Source organism: Hemicordylus capensis, chromosome 1 (genome assembly GCF_027244095.1).
Source record: "Hemicordylus capensis ecotype Gifberg chromosome 1, rHemCap1.1.pri, whole genome shotgun sequence".
In the NCBI taxonomy this organism is placed as follows: domain Eukaryota; kingdom Metazoa; phylum Chordata; class Lepidosauria; order Squamata; family Cordylidae; genus Hemicordylus; species Hemicordylus capensis.
In genome coordinates this window covers 246,795,021-246,815,513 of record NC_069657.1, presented here as the reverse complement: position 1 = coordinate 246,815,513, position 20,493 = coordinate 246,795,021, and the positions used below count along the sequence as shown (strand labels likewise).

Genomic DNA, 20,493 nt, shown 5'->3' with positions numbered 1-20,493 from the left:
TCGTCCTGGATCGTTGGCCGTCTGCCTCTACTCGAGCCCCACGTTCTTTGGGCGCCAATTGATGTGCCTAAATACACTTTTCTGGGTTCTTGTCTGGGTCCTTATATTAAGAATAACCAGACACAGGAGAAACTTTTATAAGGCTTTTATTAGCTCTACTGCAGTCACTCAGAGCTGGTGCCAACCGATTCATACCTTGTTGGGACCCTGAATTACAATTTCAATAGGTCTTTATACCTTAGCATAGTGCTTACACAGCTCAAATAAACATCTGTCACACAAAAATGAGAAAACAGGATATGCCTTATCAACATGAGCCACAGACTTCTGTTTCCTAACTTAAGATATCACTTTATCTTTACAAAGTTCTAAACTTCCGCTAACGTAAACACATTAGCTAAGCACTTACACAATTTTCACCTTTTGTTGATTCAAATACATCAATTGTGGCTGATATCCTGAAGCACACATGTAAAGAGGAACATAAGAACAGCCATGCTGGATCAGGCCCAAGGCCCATCTAGTCCAGCATCCTGTTTCCAACAGTCACCCACCAGATACCTCTAGGAAACCAGGCAAGAGCATGCTCTCTCTCCTGCTATTGCTCCCCTGAAACTGGTATTTAGGGGCTTCCTGCCTCTGAGACTGGAGGAGTCCTATAGCCACCAGACTAGTAGCCATTGATAGCCTGCAAACAATTCCCCCAGTCCCTCTATTATGTGTGCATTTGCACAAGTGGTAGAACTGTCCCTGCACTCTGGAAGTGATTGGGAGGAAACATATCACTGACCCTCGGCAACATGTTTCTTCTCTTACAGTTTGCTTCTGGGGGACATATGCACTTTGGTAGTCTCTTTACATATGCACTTTGGTAGTCTGGATGTTGGCCACTGTCGCTATATGTGCAAAGGCTGCATGCATTTCAAGAAACAAATCCTGCAAATTCAGTATGAGAAAGCAAGGATGAAAACAACATCTGCTGTGCAAATATTATTCAATTTGATCTGTCAATCACATTTCCTTTTCAGGCACAATTTCTGGAAACCATGGGCTGAAGGGCCATGGTGGGCAACATCCAGACTCAGTTAGCCATGTCCCATTGAAATTAAGGGATCATAAGTAGTTTGTCACATTGGCTGACATGTTCTGCAGCATAACATGCATGGTTCTGATCATATGCAAGAACCCATGTCTCCAAAATAGGAATGCTACTGCTGGGCATGTGCTCTTTTTTTGGTAGCACATGTGTAGCTTTAGTCAGAATGTTTGTTTGTTTGTTTGTTTGTTTGTTTAACTTATTTGTATACTGCCCCAAATGCATGTCTCTGGGTGGTTTACAATAAAACCAGTACAAATTATAACATTAAAACAATTTCATTTTAACACAATGTTAAAACTGTTAACTGTTAAAAACTGTAAATCTAAATAAAAGCCTGGGTGAACAAAAAGTTGTCAGAGATTGTGAGGTTCTCATTTCAACAAAAAGTGCATTCCAAAGCCTTGGGGCAGCAATGGAGAAGGCTCATCCCTGAGTAGCCACCAGATGAGCTGGTGGCAACTGCAGAAGAACCTCTCAGTCTCAGTTTGTTATCCCTCATCCAGCCCATCACTGCCTTCAGGCAGGCATTTAGGGCAGTTTTGCCTTCTTCCAATGATGTTGACATGGAGAAAAACATGTGGGTGTCATTGGCACACTGATAACACCCTGCACTAAATCACCTGATGATCTCTCCAGTTGTTTCATGTAGATGTTAAACAACATTGGAGACAATATGGAGCCCTGAGGGACACCATACAAAAGTTCAGATTCTGAAGAGGAAAAGTCTCCAAGAGACACCATCTGGAATCCACCTAAAAGATAGGAGCAGAAACACTGCAGAACAGTGCCTTCCATCCCCACAATTACCACTACCCACAATTACCTTACCCAGCCATGGAAGGTTGGAGACAGGCCTATAGTTGCTGAACTCTGAGGGAGCCAATGCAGGCTTCTTTAGAATGAATCTGATGATTGCCTTCTTGAAACAAGGAGCCATCCTGCCCTCCCTCAGAGAATGTTGACCACAGTCTTTTAAAATCCCCATGTTTTAAGGAGGGCATTTCTAAGTTTACCTTTCTACTGTCAGAGCCGCTGCAGTGTGGCTGCTTTCCATGCCACCTAGGTAACATCTGAGGCACATGACAGGGGTCCACTCAAACATGCCTTCCTATGCCAGTGTTGCTCTGTTTTACAAGAAGGCTAATATTGACATGGGAAGAAGCTGCTTTGCGTTTTCCTCACTCGCAGTCTGGAGCTCCGGGCGCTGCGGTGGCTTTTGCACTAAAAAGGCAACATCAGGAACAATGGAAGTGAGTGAACTTGACCCAATGGACATTTGACCAAGACAGATATTCTAACATTCAGAAAGACATCAGTATTACTACGCAATAGTACTTACAAATCATAATACAAAGAGGTTTCACATGATAGTATCTGTCAGATTTTTTGTTTTGTTTCACCCCTTCCTGCTGCTAAGATAATCACTGACTGCACCTGCTGTCTGTGCATATCAATTTGGGTACAAAATGATTTGTACCCACATGTACCTGTTTCGGGAGATTTCTGGACAAAACAAATCGCCCCTGTGCTAGCTGGCCAGATTTGGAACCAAAAAAATTGATACGTGCACATCCCTAAGTTTTAATTATTGCTTTCCCCCCACATTCCATCTAGGAAAAGAAGAACAATATTAATGGATACTTCCATAATGATAACCTAATAGGTGTGGTGGGAAACCTATTTGCTGCTGGAACAGAGACCACTTCAACCACACTGCGCTGGGGCCTCTTGCTAATGATGAAATACCCTGACATTCAGAGTGAGTGCTTTGCCGTTGGTTGGTTGAAGGAACTGAAGGAACATAGGAAGCTGCCATTTACTGAGTCGAACCATAGGTTCATCTCGTTCAGTATTGTCTACACAGACTGGCCGTGGCTTCTCCAAGGTACAGGCAGGAATCTCTCTCAGCCCTATCTTGGAGATGCCAGGGAGGGAACTTGAAACCTTCTGCTCTTCCCAGAGTGGCTTCATCCCCTGAGGGGAATATCTGACAGTAATCACACTTCTAGTCTCCCTTTCATATGCAACCAGGGCAGACCCTGCTTAGCTAAGGGGACAAGTCATGCTTGCTACCACAAGACAAAGATGTCACCAAAATAGAATAATACAATTTTAAAGCGGGAAGGGACGTTGGAATCTAGTTCAACCCTCTAGGTCAGGAATCTACTATAGTATCTCTGGCAAATGGATGCCCAGGCTTTGTTTGAAAAACCTCCAGCGAAGGATATTTCACCACTGCACAAAGTAGCTTGTTCCACTTTTGAGCAACTCATATAGAAGAAATTCCTCCTAACACCTAACCTAAACTTGCTTCCTAAATCGGAATGAGCATGGATAGGAAGCATGATCTTGTGGTAGCAAGCATGACTTGTTCCCTTTGCTAAGCAGGCTCTGCCCTGGTTTGCATTTGAATGAGACATTGAGTCTCTTCTCACGATTAGTGAGAAGGACTAGAGGGCAGTCTGCGGGGAAGGCAGGTCAAGCTTACCTTCCCCACAATCGAATGAGCGGTGTTGGGCATGCTCCCCGCATGGCCAGATGACTCCCCATGCGACAAGGCAGTGGGGAGGTTCGGGGCCCAGCCCCTGGAACTACCAGGATGCACGGCACAATTGCGTGGTGCATCCTGGGGACCCCCCTCCCCTCTCCAGATTCCCCACAGTGTGGCAGCCACAGCTGCCACACAAGCAAAAAAATGAACCTACGGGAGCACTCGCTCCCTTAACCTCATTTTAGAGGGTGGCTTCACAGGCGTGTTTGCCACTGGGATAAGGCCTGATCCTGGTGGTTCACGTGGGCATGCAAAACCGGGCTGGGCTCCCTCAGCCCTGTTTTGCACACCTATGTGAATAGCCTCAGTGTGTGAGGACTGTAAGTTATTCCACTCAGGAGATGGGGCTGCTCTGGGAAGAGCATTTGCAGGCTTGCATGCAGAAAGTTCCAAGTTCCCTTCCAGGCATCTCCAGGATAGGGATGAGAGAGACTCCTGCCTGTAACCTTGGAGAAGCCCCTGCCAGTCTATGTAGACAGTACTAAGCTAGATAGACCAATGGTCTGACTCGGTATGCTTACATTTTCAAATGTCGTACCGGCACTGTGTATATTGTGCTCTCTTGTTCTCCTCCCCTATTATTGCTGCTCAGTGGAACTAAAAAAAGCATCCCTGCATGAGCTAAGATTGAAAATGCTTGACTATGAAGGACAGAACATGCTGACCATATTCAGAGTCTGAATATTCTCTGTGTGTCTCACTCCACATGAAAAAGGGGAAATCTCTTCACCACCATTAGCAGAGGCCATCTCTTCAGCACTATTACGGGAATACCTGCTATCATTTGAAAAATGTCAATTCAAAGATCAATATATTCTGAAGTCACCGCTTTTCATGAAACACCTTACCCATAGAACACTTTATGCACTCCTGACAAAGGAGGTCTAGTAGAAATGATGGCATTTCACATGGCTTGCACATGTGCCACCAAATCTGATCTTTACACTTAACTGGGTTTAAATATTAAGTCTCCCCACATCAAAACCTGAACATAATTCTTTATGAACAAGTGAATTTTGACCCGTTGAATAACGGGCGCTAGTAACGGCGCTCCTGGCCCCCCGCCGCCATTCCCCCTCCCTCCGCCGTCCGCCCCCCCTACCTTTAAGGGCCAAATCGGCCCAGGCAATTGCCCCCACCAGGCCGGGGAGACGGAGGCCGGGACCGGGGGCGGAGCGGAGGCCATGTAACTTTTTTTTTAAATGCTCCCGCAGCCGACGCCGCCGACCGCCCACCCTCCCTCCCAGCTGCCGAGTCCCCCTTACCCTGACCGACTGCTGACGGCCAAAGGCAGCCCTTAATTTAAGAGGCAGAGAGGAGCTCGCAAGCAGAGCTCCTCTCTGTGCAAAGCCTCTTGCCGAACTGCCGCTTTGGGCGCTTGCGTCCCTTGCGCCCAAAGCGGCAGTTCGGCAAGAGGCTTTGCACAGAGAGGAGCTCTGCTTGCGAGCTCCTCTCTGCCTCTTAAATTCAGGGCAGTCTTCGGCCGTCAGCAGTCGGCCAGGGTAAGGGGGACTCGGCAGCTGGGAGGGAGGGTGGGCGGTCGGCGGCTTCAGCCGCGTGAGCATTTTTTTAAAAAGTTACATGGCCTCCACTCTGCCCCCAGCCTCCGTCCATTTTGGCCGAGGCGGCGGCTCTGCCGCCGCCTCGGTCACTTTCCCCCGCCGCCGCTTCTCCAGCTTCTTTGGGGCAGCCACTTCTGGCCACCCAAGATGGCTGCCTGGTGCCGGCGATCGTGTCTCCCTTGCCCTGTTCTGGACATGCGCTTCGTGCATGCCCAGAACAGGGCAGAGAGGCACGGACACACGCTTGGTGTCCGTCCACGGACGGACACCAAGCGTTTTATTAGAGAGGATGAGCCAAAGATCTCAAACACATTCTCACCACTCTCACCAAACTATGGCTGCATTCAGACGTAACAGCTAACCTGAGGGAAACGTGACTGAGGTTTCAATCTGGAACTCCAAATCGCACCACAGATGTTCACCAAACTGCAGCCTGCCAAACTCCGGTTGCAGGAGAGAGGAGCCCCTCTGTCCTGCGAGGCCTCCAAGGCAGATCCCAGCCAGCTCCATGGCCAGACTGTGGGCAAAGCATCGCCACATCAGCGGGGTGGCCACGTTTGGCCATGATCTCAAAGGGGGCATGCCAAGTGAAATCGTGAATTTTCAGAGCAATCTACCAACCCTTGGTAGGGAAAGGGCATTTAAAGCCCTTTAAATGCCCCGCAATGCCAGCAATGGCACCACTGCCCCCCACAAGTAACCCCCAGCCTGAATGTACCACACAAGCATGAATTCTCTGCAGGTTTGGGGGCTAGGGCGGGGGGGGGAGTGGAATTCCACTTTCATTACAGGAGGGGAGAGTGAAATCCACATTTGCTAGTAAGGGATATGCAGAAGGGGGCATGTAGAGGCTTCTGGGGAGCCTGTCCCGCCATAACCAGGGAAGATGTTGAGAGGGGTAACCCTGGCAAAGCAGTCCATGCAGACCCATTCTAAATCTGCTGTCTGGCAGCTTGCTGATGAGTTGGCTAGCCCTCTCATAAGATGGCCAGTCTACTGGGAATATGGCTGTGCTGTGCCCATAGAAGGCTAATTCCCAACCCACTGACTGCAAGCTCATGAGTACAGCCAGCCCACCAATGAACCCAAAGGGCCCCACTTTAGTGGGTCCTCCAACTCTCGATGGTAAAAAATAGAACTGATTCTCGAGTACCTCCCTCTCCCCGAATCCCTCTGGAGTCTTGCCTGCACCCCAGAGAAGATATTGACACCCCATGTACCATAGCCTGGCAGCATGCGTAGCCGTGGGGTGGGCCAACAAGACACACATTAACACAAATTCAAAAAGCCCTTGGTCCTCTGTCTTTGCGCCTTATGCAGGTAAGAGGCACAGGGAATCACAGGAGAGTGTACTTTCTTCTTCTCCCCCAACCCTAGGACAGCGGGGTTGATTGCAGGGGCCGCAAGCGAGAGTGCACCTGTGTACAGGTGTGGATGGTCAAGCGGGGGCAGGTTTCCATGGCAACTTGGCCACTGTCCCCAGGATCAGGAAAGCAGTCTCTGGGATAGCCCTGCCCACCACTTCCCAACACACAGCAGCACAGCACAGCTCTACTTAGAACACCCATGGACTGACACTCTTGTGAGTGGGCACAGTCAGCATGGGCATTGGTACCCATCATTATCACAGAGGAAGAATTGTTCCAAAAACTAGATCAATCATGATTCTGCTGGCCCTGCTCATGAGTAAGCCTGGGTTGTAAACACCCCATCCCCAAGGGAAAGTGGCTGGGCCCCATTTCCCCACACTTTCTTTGAACAAAATGGAACATATCCTAAACCTCCCCACCCTCTTCCCCTTGCATGCATCCAAAGGACATCCAGATGTTCTGTTTGACCTCCAGATGTCATTGCCCGGCCAAGTGAGCAATGGAGAGGGGGGTGAGACTGGAATGGACCTTTAAAGCCAGTAGTGATCCTGGGTCCTGGTCTGTCATTGCACTGTATGCAGGACTGCAAGTGTGACAAATCAAAGGAGAGGTGAGCCCCCATTCTCCGTCCACAGCAGGACAGCGAGGTGGCTGTTCTGGGGTGATGGCAACATGTACATATGGGCGGGTGGGCTGGCATAGGGCACAGTTTTTCAGCAGCTTGTCTGCAGTCACGAAGAAGAGGAAAGCAGTCTCCGGGGTATCCTTCCCCATGGCTCACTTGCATACAGCAACCTGGCTCTATTTAGAGCACCCATGGTCTGCCACTCTCATGAGAGAGTGGTCTTTGGGAAAACAGGCTAGGTCTCCAGCATGGTGGTGGCCATTTCCCATAAAACGGGATGCCATCCTGTACATTTGCAATTAGTCCTCACAGACAGTTCTTCTCATGCGCAAGACTAGGGAGAAAATATACCCACCCAGGGAAGGGGCTTACCCGCTTTCCCAAACTTTCTGTGGGGGAAAAAATATAACTTTGCTGCTCCATGTTCCCTGCTTGGGTCTGCCTTTCATACTAGTGGTGTGCATGGTCCGGATACCCCGCGGTTCGGCACGGGGGGGGAGTTTCTCTTTAAGGGGGGTGGTAGTACTCCCCCCCGCCGCTCTTCCCCCTCCGGCGCTGGCGGTTTCCAAAACGTTCTTGGGGCGGCAGAGTTCCTCTCTGCCGCCCCTGCCCCCGTCTTTGTCCTTGCTAGCGTAAAAGTAAACAGAGCTGGTGGCGCGCATGCGCCCTTTGCAGCACGTGCGCTTGTCCTCGCTGCTGGCACGCGCGCAGCGCATACGTCATGCTCCGCGCATGTGCCAGCAATGGGGAGGAGCGTGCGCGCCACAAAGGGCACATGCGCGCCACCAGCTCTGTTTAATTTTACGCTATCAAGGACAACGACAGGGGCAGGGGCGGCAGGGAGGAACTCTGCCACCCCAGAACGTTTTGGAGGGGGGGAAGCAGCGGGGGAGGGTACTACCACCACCACCCTTAAAGAGAAACTCCCCCCCAGCCGAACCAAAAGGCGGGGTGAACTCCTATTTCATACCAAACCCTGGTTCCACCCGCCCCCCCTAGCCGTTTGCTCCCCTCCTGGTGCTGTGATGGGTTGCCCTGCTTATGTTGCCACTTGGAGTGCTTGCGCTTGTGAACATACATGACTGTTGCTGTCTTCTTGGGGAGCAAAGCACTGAGCGCCCCTCCTGTCATCCCATGCCCTGGCCCTACCACTTGCAGTCTGGGGAGAACAAGGGACAGAGGGGGATTTGGAGCTTCTCTCACAAGGCTGTGCAGCTTGACAGGCTGAGTGGGGTGGGGCGTGGCAGTGTCCCTCTAGCCTGGCAACTCCGTGGCTGCTTAGCTGACAGGAGGGTTTCCAAGAGGCTGCAATCAAGAAGTGCCAAAGACTTGGAGCAGCCACATCCTCGGGTGGGTCGGTACTATGACTGGGGTGGGAGATTCCTAGGGCAATGGGATGCCAACCAGTGAAGCTATCTCTGTTGTTCGCCCTGCCCTGGCTGTTCTTCCAAGGGACGTGGGTACTTCATATTTAAAATTACGTATTGCTGACTTCTACTCTGCATCCCACATTCCACACATTTAGAAATCACGCATCCTGGATTAAAATAGCTTAGTATTCTGAGACAAATTAGCAAATTTGGAATGGGCCTCTACCTTTGTAAAATAGACATATTGTAACAATAGCACATTTTGGGTTTTTGCAGTGTACTGTGAGTTGAAGCCACTAACCACTCTTTGCAAAAGGATGTTGGTGAACGATGTTGGTGCATTAGTGCTTGGACCTGGAACACACTTCAGTGCACAATGCATGATACTCCACATGGTACTCCAACTATACAGAGAGGCAGCTTCATGTATGCCTCCCCTTCTGCACCCCAGAGCTGCCTTCCCAAGGTGAATGGCGAAATGCCACATTGCACCACTGGTAAAACTAAGCAATCACTGAGAGTTGGGGAATATGCGTTTTATAACACTGATAAGCCTTGAGTTTAATCTGTTTAGGGACTTGTGCAAAATAGAAAACCATGGAGCTTATATTAATAACATAGGATATTTTATGTTCTCAGGGAAAGTCCAAGAGGAAATTGCAACCGTTGTTGGGTCTTCCCAACCCCGGATTGAACATCGGACAAAAATGCCCTATGCAGATGCAGTGATCCATGAAATTCAGAGATTTGGAAATATTCTTCCAACAAACCTGCCACATGCTACCACTATGGATGTTACTCTTAATGGCTACTTCATCCCAAAGGTGATCAGTATGATTTAATCGCAGTGCTGCCTTTCCAATCTTACTTTGGTTCACCATGGTAGAGCTGTCAATATGTCAATAGAGCTGTCAAAGGGACAGTACTGGGTGGAAGTTGCTGAGCATCAGAGAGAACTGGGTTCACTGTCAGAAGCTGGTCAGCTTGGGCACTGATCAGGGGCTGGAAACTTCCAAGGGGCCATAGCCAACTCCTGAGACATTGGTGGGAAAGGATGGCAGTCACAATGGAGTATTCCAAGCTGCTGCCATTACATTCAAGATATAGTAAGCCTCCAACAAACCATCACTGAGGTAAGCCCACATATGGATAGGTTCCCCACACTGGAGGTATACCAAAAGAGTGACAGTGGCAGTGGGAGTAGCTGGAGCGCTCTTGGTTAAGTGCACTGTTGGCCACCTGTTTTACCCTTCATGCAACGCTCCTACACCTGGTGGTGATGCGACCCTAGAAGCATTGCATTAGAGGAAGGAAAGATGGAGGTCACTAACGCAGCTGCAGCTCTCTGCCGCTAAGACGACCCACAAAGGCATTTGGCAGAGGAAACCACAGACTTGGTGCTGGCAGAGTTAAGGCCTGTTAAGCATGGTGAACTCCTATTTTCGACCTTTCGACTTTTGCTCTTATTGCATTTGTTCTTTGTGCCTGTTCTTGCACAGCCAGTATTAAACCCTCTGTTTCTTTCTTCAAGTTGCCATTCTTAAGCCATTGCCAGGTCTTGGTGATGTCTGATTTTCCAGTTATATAGTGCAAATATTGACCATGCAGTGGCTTCTTTTTCCATTTTTCTGCTCGGTTCTTGACTTGTTCTTTCTTGTAAGCCTGCTTTGTTTCATTGGTGTTGCATAGTTTCTCGTTATTGACCATTTGAAGTGCATCTTCTTCACTGTCCTTTATATATTCTTCAAGACCTCTTTTCTCCTCCTCTAATGTTTGATGGACTTGCAGCATTCCTCTTCCACCTGAGCTGCGAGGGAGGTATAGCCTATCTACATCACTGCGGGGGTGCAGAGCATGATTGATGGTCATGATTTTCCTGGTCTTACGATCCAGCGTCTCTAGTTCTGCCTGGGTCCAGGCTATTATTCCTGCAGTGTATCTGATAACAGGTATAGCCCAGGTGTTTATAGCAATAGCAATAGCAATAGCACTTACATTTATATACCGCTCTATAGCCAGAGCTCTCTAAGTGGTTTACAATGATTTTAGCATATTGCCCCCAACATTCTGGGTACTCATTTTACCGACCTCGGAAGGATGGAAGGCTGAGTCAACCTTGAGCCCCTGGTCAGGATCGAACTTGTAACCTTCTGGTTACAGGGCGGCAGTTTTACCACTGTGCCACCAGGGGCTCTTATGGCTTGTATGGTGTTCCCACCATTGAGTTTGGACTTGAGGATTTTTCTAACTCTCCTGATGTATTCGCTTCCAATTTTTCTTTTAACTTCAGTGTGTGCGATGTTATCAGCCTGGAGAATGCCCAAGTATTTGTAATGTTCTTTCTCTTCCAGGTTCTTGATCTTGCTTCCATTGGGCAGTTCTATTCCTTCTGTTCTTCTTATTTTTCCTCTATTCATAATTAATGCAGCACACTTGTCTAGTCCAAACTCCATTGCTATATCACTACTGAATATACGGACAGTGCTTAGCAGTGATTCGATTTCTGACTTGGACTTTCCATACAACTTCAGATCGTCCATGTACAGCAGATGGTTGATTTGACTTGATGTTTTAGATGTTTGGTATCCGAGGCCTGTTTTGTTTAGTATTTGTGAAAGTGGGGTCATGGCAATTACAAACAACAGAGGGGAAAGTGAGTCCCCTTGGAAAATGCCTCTTCTAATGCTAACCTGTCCAAGTGTCTCGCCATTGATTGTTAACTGTGGACTCCACATGCTCATTGGTTTTTTAAATAAATTTCTGAATGTTTTTGCTGACACCATTTGTTTCTAAACATTTTAGTATCCATGTGTGAGGCAACGAATCAAAGGCTTTCTTGTAGTCAATCCATGCAACACTTAGATTTGTTTTTCTTCTCTTGCAATTTTCTAAAGTCATTTTGTCAATCAGCAGCTGGTCTTTTGTGCCTCTGGTGTTGGGGCAACTTCCTTTCTGTTCAACTGGAAGCTGTTTGTTAGTTAATAAGTGTTGCATCACTTCATCTGCTATTATTCCAGTTAATAATTTGAACATGGTTGGCAGGCAGGTTATCAGTCTATAATTACTTGGAACTGCACCTTTTGCTGGGTCTTTCATTATGAGATAAGTTTTCCCAGTTGTTAGCCATTGTTCAATATCACCTCCTTGCAAAATGTGATTGAAATGTTTTGATAGTTGTTTATGAAGGCTTGTTGGGTGTTTAAGCCAAAAGCATCATTATTATTATTATTATTATTATTATTATTATTATTATTATTATTATTATTATTATTATTAACAAAGATATAAACAAAGAAAAACCGTAATCAAGCACAGCACATACATTGATTCTCATTTCAATATGTATACTTCTACCTGGATTCTTCCAACCAACATATCTCATCCTCCCCTCTCCTTCTCTAATAGCTGAAAACAGATAGTTGCAAAACTAAAAAGTAACAAAATTGATATTCCTGCTATACTGTAAAATGCAGTCTACATCAAATTCGTCTATAAGGAAAAACCAAATCTCAGATGAGGTACCAAAGCCTGCAACGTATTATACTGAATAAATGGTTCCCATGTCTAAAAGAAAGAGTCTTCAGGTTTATTCTTCATATATGTCGTAATTTCCCCCATTGATGCATATTCCCAGAGTTTGAGTTGCCAATCATCTAAAGTTGGAAACAGATTTGTTGTCCAGCAGGAAGCATAGGGGATACTTGCCGCCGTTGTCATATATAAAGAAAGTTCAGTATATTTTACTGGAATATACGGCTTTGTTTATCTACTAAGTAGATATACTTATTATATATGCAATAATAGTTTGTATATAAGACCTAACATATGCTTTGAGTGCTTTGTTATGAAAATTTTGAATTCTGTCAGATCTCTCACTTTCCCACCTTGCTTCCATACTTCTTCCTGAATTATGCTGTTTATCTGTGAATATAATAGCCAGGAAGGAGTTTCATTCCGCTCATGACTTAAACATTGAATAGATTTCATTTTTGATCTTCCCACCATAAGACTTTGCAAGTTACAGGCTTCATCTCTTATGTTCTTCTCTATGAAAATATGTGTTTAGTATCGAAGCTATGGGCAACAATGAAGGGCTTATCCTTTTTTTGTATTTATCCCATACCTTTAATAAGCTATTCCTAATGGAATGGTTTTTTATTTCCTCATCCACTTTCTTTATATCTGTCCACAGATATCTATGTAGGCCATTGATCATATCTGACTCTACCATATTTGTAATCCATCCATATGGTGCCTTGATCCACTCTGCAATCCATGTTAGGCAACTGGCATGGTAATATCATTTCAAATTTGGGAGAGCCAGTCGTCCACATTCTTTTGCATCTTGCATGATCTTAAATTTCACTCTGGGTCTTTTATTCACCCAAATAAAAGAGTTGACATGTCTTTGCCACTCATTTAGTATCGTCTCTTTAATTCTTATTGGTAACATTTGACATAAGAAGTTAATCTTGGGCACAAAACATTCATTTTAACTGCTGATATTCTTCCCAGCCAGGAAAGATTTAATTTTTTCCATCTCTTCAGATCAGCCAGTATATTCTTCCTTAATGGTAAATAGTTGTTTTTAAATAAGTCTTTATTAACTGCCATTACATCAATCCCCAAGTATTTTACTGGTTTAACACTAAACTGGAATCCTGTTCTTTCCCCCAATTCTTTCTGTTCTTCATCTTTAATATTCCATGTTACCATCTGTGTCTTGCTCTTATTCAATTTATATCCAGAAACCCTCCCATATTGCTGAATTTTCTCCATTACATGGTTTAGTGAGACCCCTGGTTGAGTAATTGTAAGTACTACATCATCTGCATATAGCAACACAGGAAGCTGCCATATACTGAGTCAGACCATTGGTCTATCTAGCTCAGTATTGTCTTCACAGACTGGCAGCAGCTTCTCCAAGGTTGTAGACAGGAATCTCTCTCAGCCCTATCTTGGAGATGCCAGAGAGGGAATTTGAAACCTCCTGCTCTTCCCAGAGTGGCTTTATCCCCTGAGGGGAATATCTTACAGTGCTCACACATCTAGTCTCCCATTCATATGCAACCAGGGTGGACCCTGCTTAGCTAAGGGGACAAGTCATGCTTGCTACCACAAGACCAGTTCTCCTCTTTATCTTTTGTTATTGCCTGACAATCTTCATTCCCAATATTCTTTCCTCTTCTTGAAACTCCCACATCAATTGTTCCAAGGCCAAAATAAACAATAAAGGGGAAAGTGGACATCCTTTTCTTGTCCCTTTCGTAACAGTACGTGTTTGGGATATTGCCCTGTTCACTATTACTTTCGCTGTCTGGTCCTGATAGATACTCTGAATCCAAGAAATGAAATTTGGACCACAATTCATCTTTTCCAACACCGTTAACATAAATTGCCATTCCAAATTATCAAAGGCCTTCTCGGCATCAAGAAAGACCATTGCTGCCTTATTACCTTTCAAAGTTATCTCCTCAATAGCCTTCAAAATATAACTTAAGTTATCTTTCATGTGTCTCTTTGGAACAAATCCAGTCTGATCAGAATGTATTATGTCTGTTAAGAATCTCTTCAATCTTGCCACCAAAATAGCCACAAAACCTTTGTAATCCACATTTAATAGTGAAATAGGTCTATAGGATTCGGGATGTGTTGGATCCTGTTCCTCTTTATGGATCAATGTAATATACGCTTCTTGCCATGTGTCGGGTATACTGTGACAATATTGTATCTCATTCATTGTCTGAGTCAATGGTTTAACCAATATGTCTTGAAAAGTCCTGTAATAAAATGCTGGAAATCCATCCAGGCCTGGCAATTCATCTAATTTTAACCCCTGTATCGCCTCGCTAGTCTCTTCCTCTGTAATTGGTTTATTTAATATCTCTTTTTGTTGGTCTGTGAATTCTTTACTTTGTGAATTGTCTAAATATGGCTGAATCTTGTCCTTAATTGATGTTTTTGTTTTATATAATTGAGAACAGTGCTCCACAAATTGATCTGTCATCTCATTCGTAGTCAAAACAAATTCTTTTCCATTCCATATTGAATCAATAGTCCTTCTCTCTTGCTCTTTTCTCAGTTTATATGCCAATAATTTATCTGGTTTATTACCCTTCTCAAAATATTTCTGTTTGGCAAAATTCATTTTCTTATAAGTCTCTTTAGCATCCATTAAGTCTACTTGTTTCCAAAGCTCTTTCAGATTTTGTGAAATCTCATCTTTAGGATTTTGTTTGTCTCAATTCAAGCTGCTGCAATTCATTTACTAATGTTTCTTTCTGATCTCACAGAACTTTCTTTTTGTTTGATGCCAATGAAATCAGGAGTCCTCTCATAAAAGCTTTGCTCGCATCCCAAACTGAAAATAATGAGACAACCTCCATCATTTTAATTTGAAACTCTCTAATTCAAATTGACATTTCTGCTTGATTTCTTCTGGTAATATCAAACTGCTATTTAATCTCCATTTTCTTGGGGAAGAGTTTTCTTTTTTCAGTTTCACATTTTTCGGATTATGATCTGTGTATGCCAATGGAGTCCCTTCCACATCTATGAGCTTGGGTAAAACTGGGTAAAACAAACCTAGCACATATCAATTCTTGAATATGTCTGATGTAGTGCCAAGAAGAAGGTATATCCTTTTTCTAATGGGTTTTGTATCTCCATGCATCAACCAACGATAATGATGACATATAGTCTTCCACATTTCAAGGTACTTTGTCAGTGCTCCTCTTATATTTTCCCAATATATCTTGAGTCATACTAAGGACTGCATTCATATCTCCAAAAATCAAAATATCTCCTTCTAAAATCTCCAACAGTCCTCTAAGGTAGTGAGATGGAAAGCAGGAGGGTTGCAGGTATTAGTAGAAAAGAGGTCCTCACAAGAAGGGTTTCTCCGTGGGTCCAGCTTCCTATGGGAGCAAGGCAAGCTGGGTGGATTGGCACAAGGACCAATTTGGGAGATGGCATGATAAACTGAACACAGCCTATGGCCTGTGCACCATGCATCGCCCAAAGAACTAGTGATTTCAGGCTCTTTGTAGGTTGCAGGAGAGCATATGGAATGCTCAATGAAGTCCCAAGTATAACATACAAGGAGAGTAGGAAAATTGCTGGAAAGAGTCCCAAGTGGAGCACAAGAGACCGCTTGTTGCAATGGAGTCCCAAGAGAAGTAACCAAGGGAGCATTAAGTTTTCTTGCTGCGGTCTTTGGAGTCTCCAGTGCACGGGAGAGCACAATGGGCCATGGAATTAAGGATATTTATACCCAAAAACGTGCCTTGGGGGCACATTCCTATTGCTTTGCTTTGCTGATAAGAAGTGCCAGGACAGGCCAGCATAGAATGCATTGTGTCTAAGTGTTCTTCCTGGGTGTAACAATGTGGGGATTGCCTTTTGTGTGCAAGGCAGATTGTGATGAAAATCAGAGTGTGCAGCTGCACCAAAGAGTATCTGTGCTGGGATGGGCTCTTTAGTAATTCTATCAATAATTTCAATAGGTACACCTCTAGACCTACGTCACTGACTCATCTTCTTTGTGATGGGGAGGCTATTGCTTCACTGTCTTATCTACTTTCCTTCCTGCTTGACATAATCGGCTTGTTAGCAGGTTGATATCTCTTGCAAGAGGATGAGAGGAGTTAAGGCAGTTCCCTCTGAGTGCAGGGTGGCCTTGAGAGTTAACTTGCTTTGTTGACTCCTGGGAATTCACCTGAGTTAGTTAATTCCTGGAGTCTGCTTAGATGGGGCTCCAGGAGGCATGAATCTTTATCCCCATTCCAATCGGCTTTGTTTGTAGCCAAATCTAGGGGCAACTAGCCCACTACCAACTAAATGACCTGTCCCCATGTGTATCATAAATTGAGAGCTCATGTTGCTGTGAAGCATCTGAGCATATCCAAGGTGCAATCTCCAAGCCTGGGGATACAACTGCAAACAGGGAGGCTCCTGGGAGACAGGCAGAATAAAGACAGCTAGTAACAAGTGCCCCTCACCCAAACCCCCCCCCCAGAAAACAGAAATAAAGGAAATGTCTAAATGCAGTAAAAACCCTGTTAGAGCAGGTATTTGTTTGTTTGTTTGTTTGTTTGTTTGTTTGTTTAGATAGCAACCTTTCCCTTTTTTTCATCATGCTCAGCCACAGGCTCAGATAACACATGGACACAAGAGAAACATGGCAATATTTTGCTACAGATCCATACTGGTTCATAATTAAACTGCTCATTGCTCTGGTTTTTCAGGGAACTGAGATCATGCCATTACTGGCCTCTGTGCTGCAAGATGAGACCCAGTGGGAGAAGCCATACAAATTCTACCCAGAGCATTTTCTTGACTCTGAAGGGAAATTTGTAAAGAGGGATGCATTCATGCCATTCTCTGCAGGTAACTTCCATATTCTACATGGCCTTCACTAAGAGGGCATCCTAAGCACATTTACCTGGAAGAGCACCATCCTTGAGGACCATTGTCCACTCTAGAAAACCGGAGTGCTTGTTGTGCTGGTCATTCACCACCAAACAACTCCCTACACTCTTTGCTCTTCGCAGTTGTTGTATTCTATCTAGTAATCTTTTATGTTGTGTTGTTAAGATGTTTGTTCCAATGGGGATACTGTAGGGAGTATCAGGTTGGTGTCAAAGAGAGGGAATGGGAGAGTTTTAATTTTGTTTGGTTTATGACCATAAATAAAATGATTCTGAGGTCACTTGAAAAAGGTGCAAATAAATAAATAAGAAATAGGACACTTTGCTATGGTTTGCAAGTCCGCTGTCCACCCCATTATTGATTCACCATCTGATAAGGATGAGGCAGCTGAACTGCTTCCTGAAAGTGTTTTACGTGTGACAGAATTGGAGCCTGCTTCTCCATATTGTCAAGTTAAACTTAATGGTCATGAAGTGGCTATGCTGTTGGCTGATACTTGTTATCCGTACACTATCATTTCCCATCTTCTTTACAAGAAACTGCATGCTACATCAGATCTGCACTTGAAGTCTTCAGTCATCCACTCATGGGGATATAGAGGTTCCCCTGTTACCATAAATGGATACTTCACTGTTGTCATGGAATACAAAGGATGTACTTCAGAAGGGAAAGTGTATATGTCAAAAAAAGGAGTCTCAATATTGGGCTGGAAGATCTATGGGCAGTGTTAAACCCCTAACAGCACGGAGCCCATCTTACAGATGATGGAGCATTCATATGCTGATATGACTGCTGATTACTTGGGAAATGTTGCTGATACTCCTGGAACTGCCATACATTTCAAACATAAAACTCGGATGAAATCAAATGCAATATCTGTACAACACAAAATGAGGAACGTACCCAGAACATTGTGCCAGTCACTTAGAGAGGAGCTCTTAAGACTACAGCATGCTGACCTCATAGAACCTGTTGATTTATCAGAATGGGTCTCTCCCATGTTCTTGTGCAAAAATTGAACAATACACTTTGAATGTGCATAGATTTAAGAGCTGTGAACTCCAGCATGGTAGTGGATTGTCATCCATTACACAATATCAGTGAAGTGCTGCATACTTTGAAGGAGGTCTCAGTGGTCAGAACTTTGGACTTGTCTTTGGCCTATCATCAAATTCCTCTGCTCAAATGTTACTTGTGGGGCAGAAAATTCAATTTACAGTGAGGCCACCACCCCCCATCTGCTTTATTTCTACTTGGGGATCAAGACAAGCAACTCCAAGAATAGCCAAATGGATCACCAGGTTTATGAATTTTGATTTCCAAGTGGAATATTTTCCAGGTCTCCGGAATACAACTTCAGATTGTTTATGTTGACTTCCAATTCAATTTTGGTTGTTATAAAGGGGAGGGATATGTTGTAATCTATCTAGTAATCCTTTATGGTTTGTTGTTGAGAAGTTTGTCCCATTGGGGATCCCTTAGAGCAGGGGTGTCAAACTGAGGCCCTCCAGCTGTTGCTGGCCTACAACTCCCATCATCCCTGGCTACTGGTCATGGTGACTGGGGATGATGGGAGTTGTAGGCCAACAACAGCTGGAGGGCCACAGTTTTACACCCCTGCCTTAGAGAGTGTGGGAGGCGGAGTCAGAGAGAAAAAATTGGAAGGGAAAAGAGAAGGAGAAAATTGAGTTGTTTCTGAATAAACCTTTAGCTAAATTTATGTAAGATTTAATTGTATTTGTGAGGGGAGCAGCTATAAAACAGCAGTCTTGCTGGATAAAAATTCACTGTTCTTGAATGATTACCATTATTCTACTGTACCGTTACCCATTATTTTATTGCTGTACTTTAATCTGTGTTTATGTTAAGTATATTTTTTATTGTTGGCTTGATCATAAATTGTTTTGGGCCACATGTCATAGGAAGCAGTTCAAAATATCATACCTCAGGATTCTCAGTGTGAGTAATGAACCCCAAGGGGTCACAAGCATCTTATAAGGGGGTCAGGCATGAGCTGTCAGGAGGCAGGGTTCTTATTGACATCTCCAAGGCATAGGGATATTTAAGGGCAATGAGCGGGAGACAGGGGAACAGCTGACAACCACCCTGCTCCTCTGGTGCATAGAAAGCTAAGGACAGGCATACTAGCTGTGCTTCTTTGGCTGATGGAGTGGAAGAGAGTTACTGAGAGGAACTTTGCCCCAGCAGCCAAAGAAGCATCATTGCTTCCAGCTTTCGGTGTGTCAGAGGAGTTGAGTGGTTGTTGTCTCCTGTCTCATTGTCTGCTTCTATCACCACCTGACCATCCTGGAGCCTTGGAGATGGTGGCCAAGGGCAGACCCAGCAGTGGCAATTCTTTGGACAATGGGTGGAAGAAAGTTCCCTCCTGGGAGTCGAGCTCTCATAAGAGCTTGCCTCCTGAGAGGAAACTCTCTTCCACCCATTGGCCAAAGAGGCACTGCTGCTGTGTCTGCTCTCAACTTTGTCAATTTGGGTGGTAGAAAAAAAAAAGTGTGGATTTTGATGACACAAAATCAGAACATATTGTTGAAACATTGATCTATTTCTGACTCAGATCAAGTTCCAAAATTCAGAAGAATAATTTCAAAATAGGAGCATTTTAAATACATATTCAGACATTATGACTAGTATTTAGAAATCAGGATTAGAATCTTTACATAACTCCCTGATTCAACATGCAGGGGAGAGGAAGGCAGGGGCCGTGTAACTTTGCATTCTATTTTAGAGGTAACAGTATTATAAAGCTTACAAAGCCCTGTCATACATAAATGAAATAAGCCCACTTTCCCTGATCCTACTTATTGTTTCAGGTCGGAGAATATGTGTAGGCGAGACCCTTGCCAAAATGGAGCTCTTCCTCTTCTTTACAAGTCTCCTGCAGAAATTCACATTCCAGCCAGCCCCAGGAACATCTAAAGAAGACCTGGATCTAACTCCTGCAGATGGGTTTACAACACCTCCAATGCCCTACAAGCTCTGTGCTGTGCCACGCTCATGAGATGCCGCTCGCTTGCATTTCTTAGCTCCCTTGTGTCCATCGTCCGCTTCTTCACACATTATGGAACCAATCAAAGCCTCAGGTTCATCAAACCTCATCTCAATACCTCCCGGTGTTATACATCTGAGCAAGCCTCACCTACATGCAATCAGGGCTGTGTGTTTGAGGTGTGTGAGCCGGCTCAAAATTGAGCCAGCTTGATCTCAAACCAGGTCAACTTGAAGGCTTGGCTCAAGAGTGGCAGAGGGGGGTAAAATGTTTTTTTTAAGTACCGCAGTGGCCTCTAGATGGTGCTGCAGCATCTGCAGAGGCATCTCAGTGGCTCCCCTCCCCCTGCCGGCCTCCCCTGAGTCTCCCCGTGCTGGTTCAAACTGTTTGGGGGCCATTTTGGCTCTCTGTGTGCACATGGTGGCCATTTTTAGGGCTGCCACACATGCACACTGTCCATTTGTGTGACCCGGGTCCTG

The 20,493-nt window shown here is 45.0% G+C and overlaps 1 protein-coding gene across 1 annotated transcript in view; it reads left to right on the top strand.

Annotated features, from left to right (window-relative positions):
* The window catches only part of LOC128340878 (cytochrome P450 2K4-like), a 54,350-nt gene extending 34,322 nt beyond the window's left edge, over positions 1-20,028 (top strand). Inside the window, exons 6-9 of the mRNA XM_053286661.1 lie at positions 2,714-2,858; positions 9,217-9,401; positions 16,824-16,965; positions 19,839-20,028. Coding sequence (XP_053142636.1) covers positions 2,714-2,858; positions 9,217-9,401; positions 16,824-16,965; positions 19,839-20,026 — 660 coding nt within the window. The 3' untranslated portion in view covers positions 20,027-20,028. The remainder of the gene's footprint in view (positions 1-2,713; positions 2,859-9,216; positions 9,402-16,823; positions 16,966-19,838) is intronic.
* The last annotated feature ends 465 nt before the right edge of the window (positions 20,029-20,493 follow it).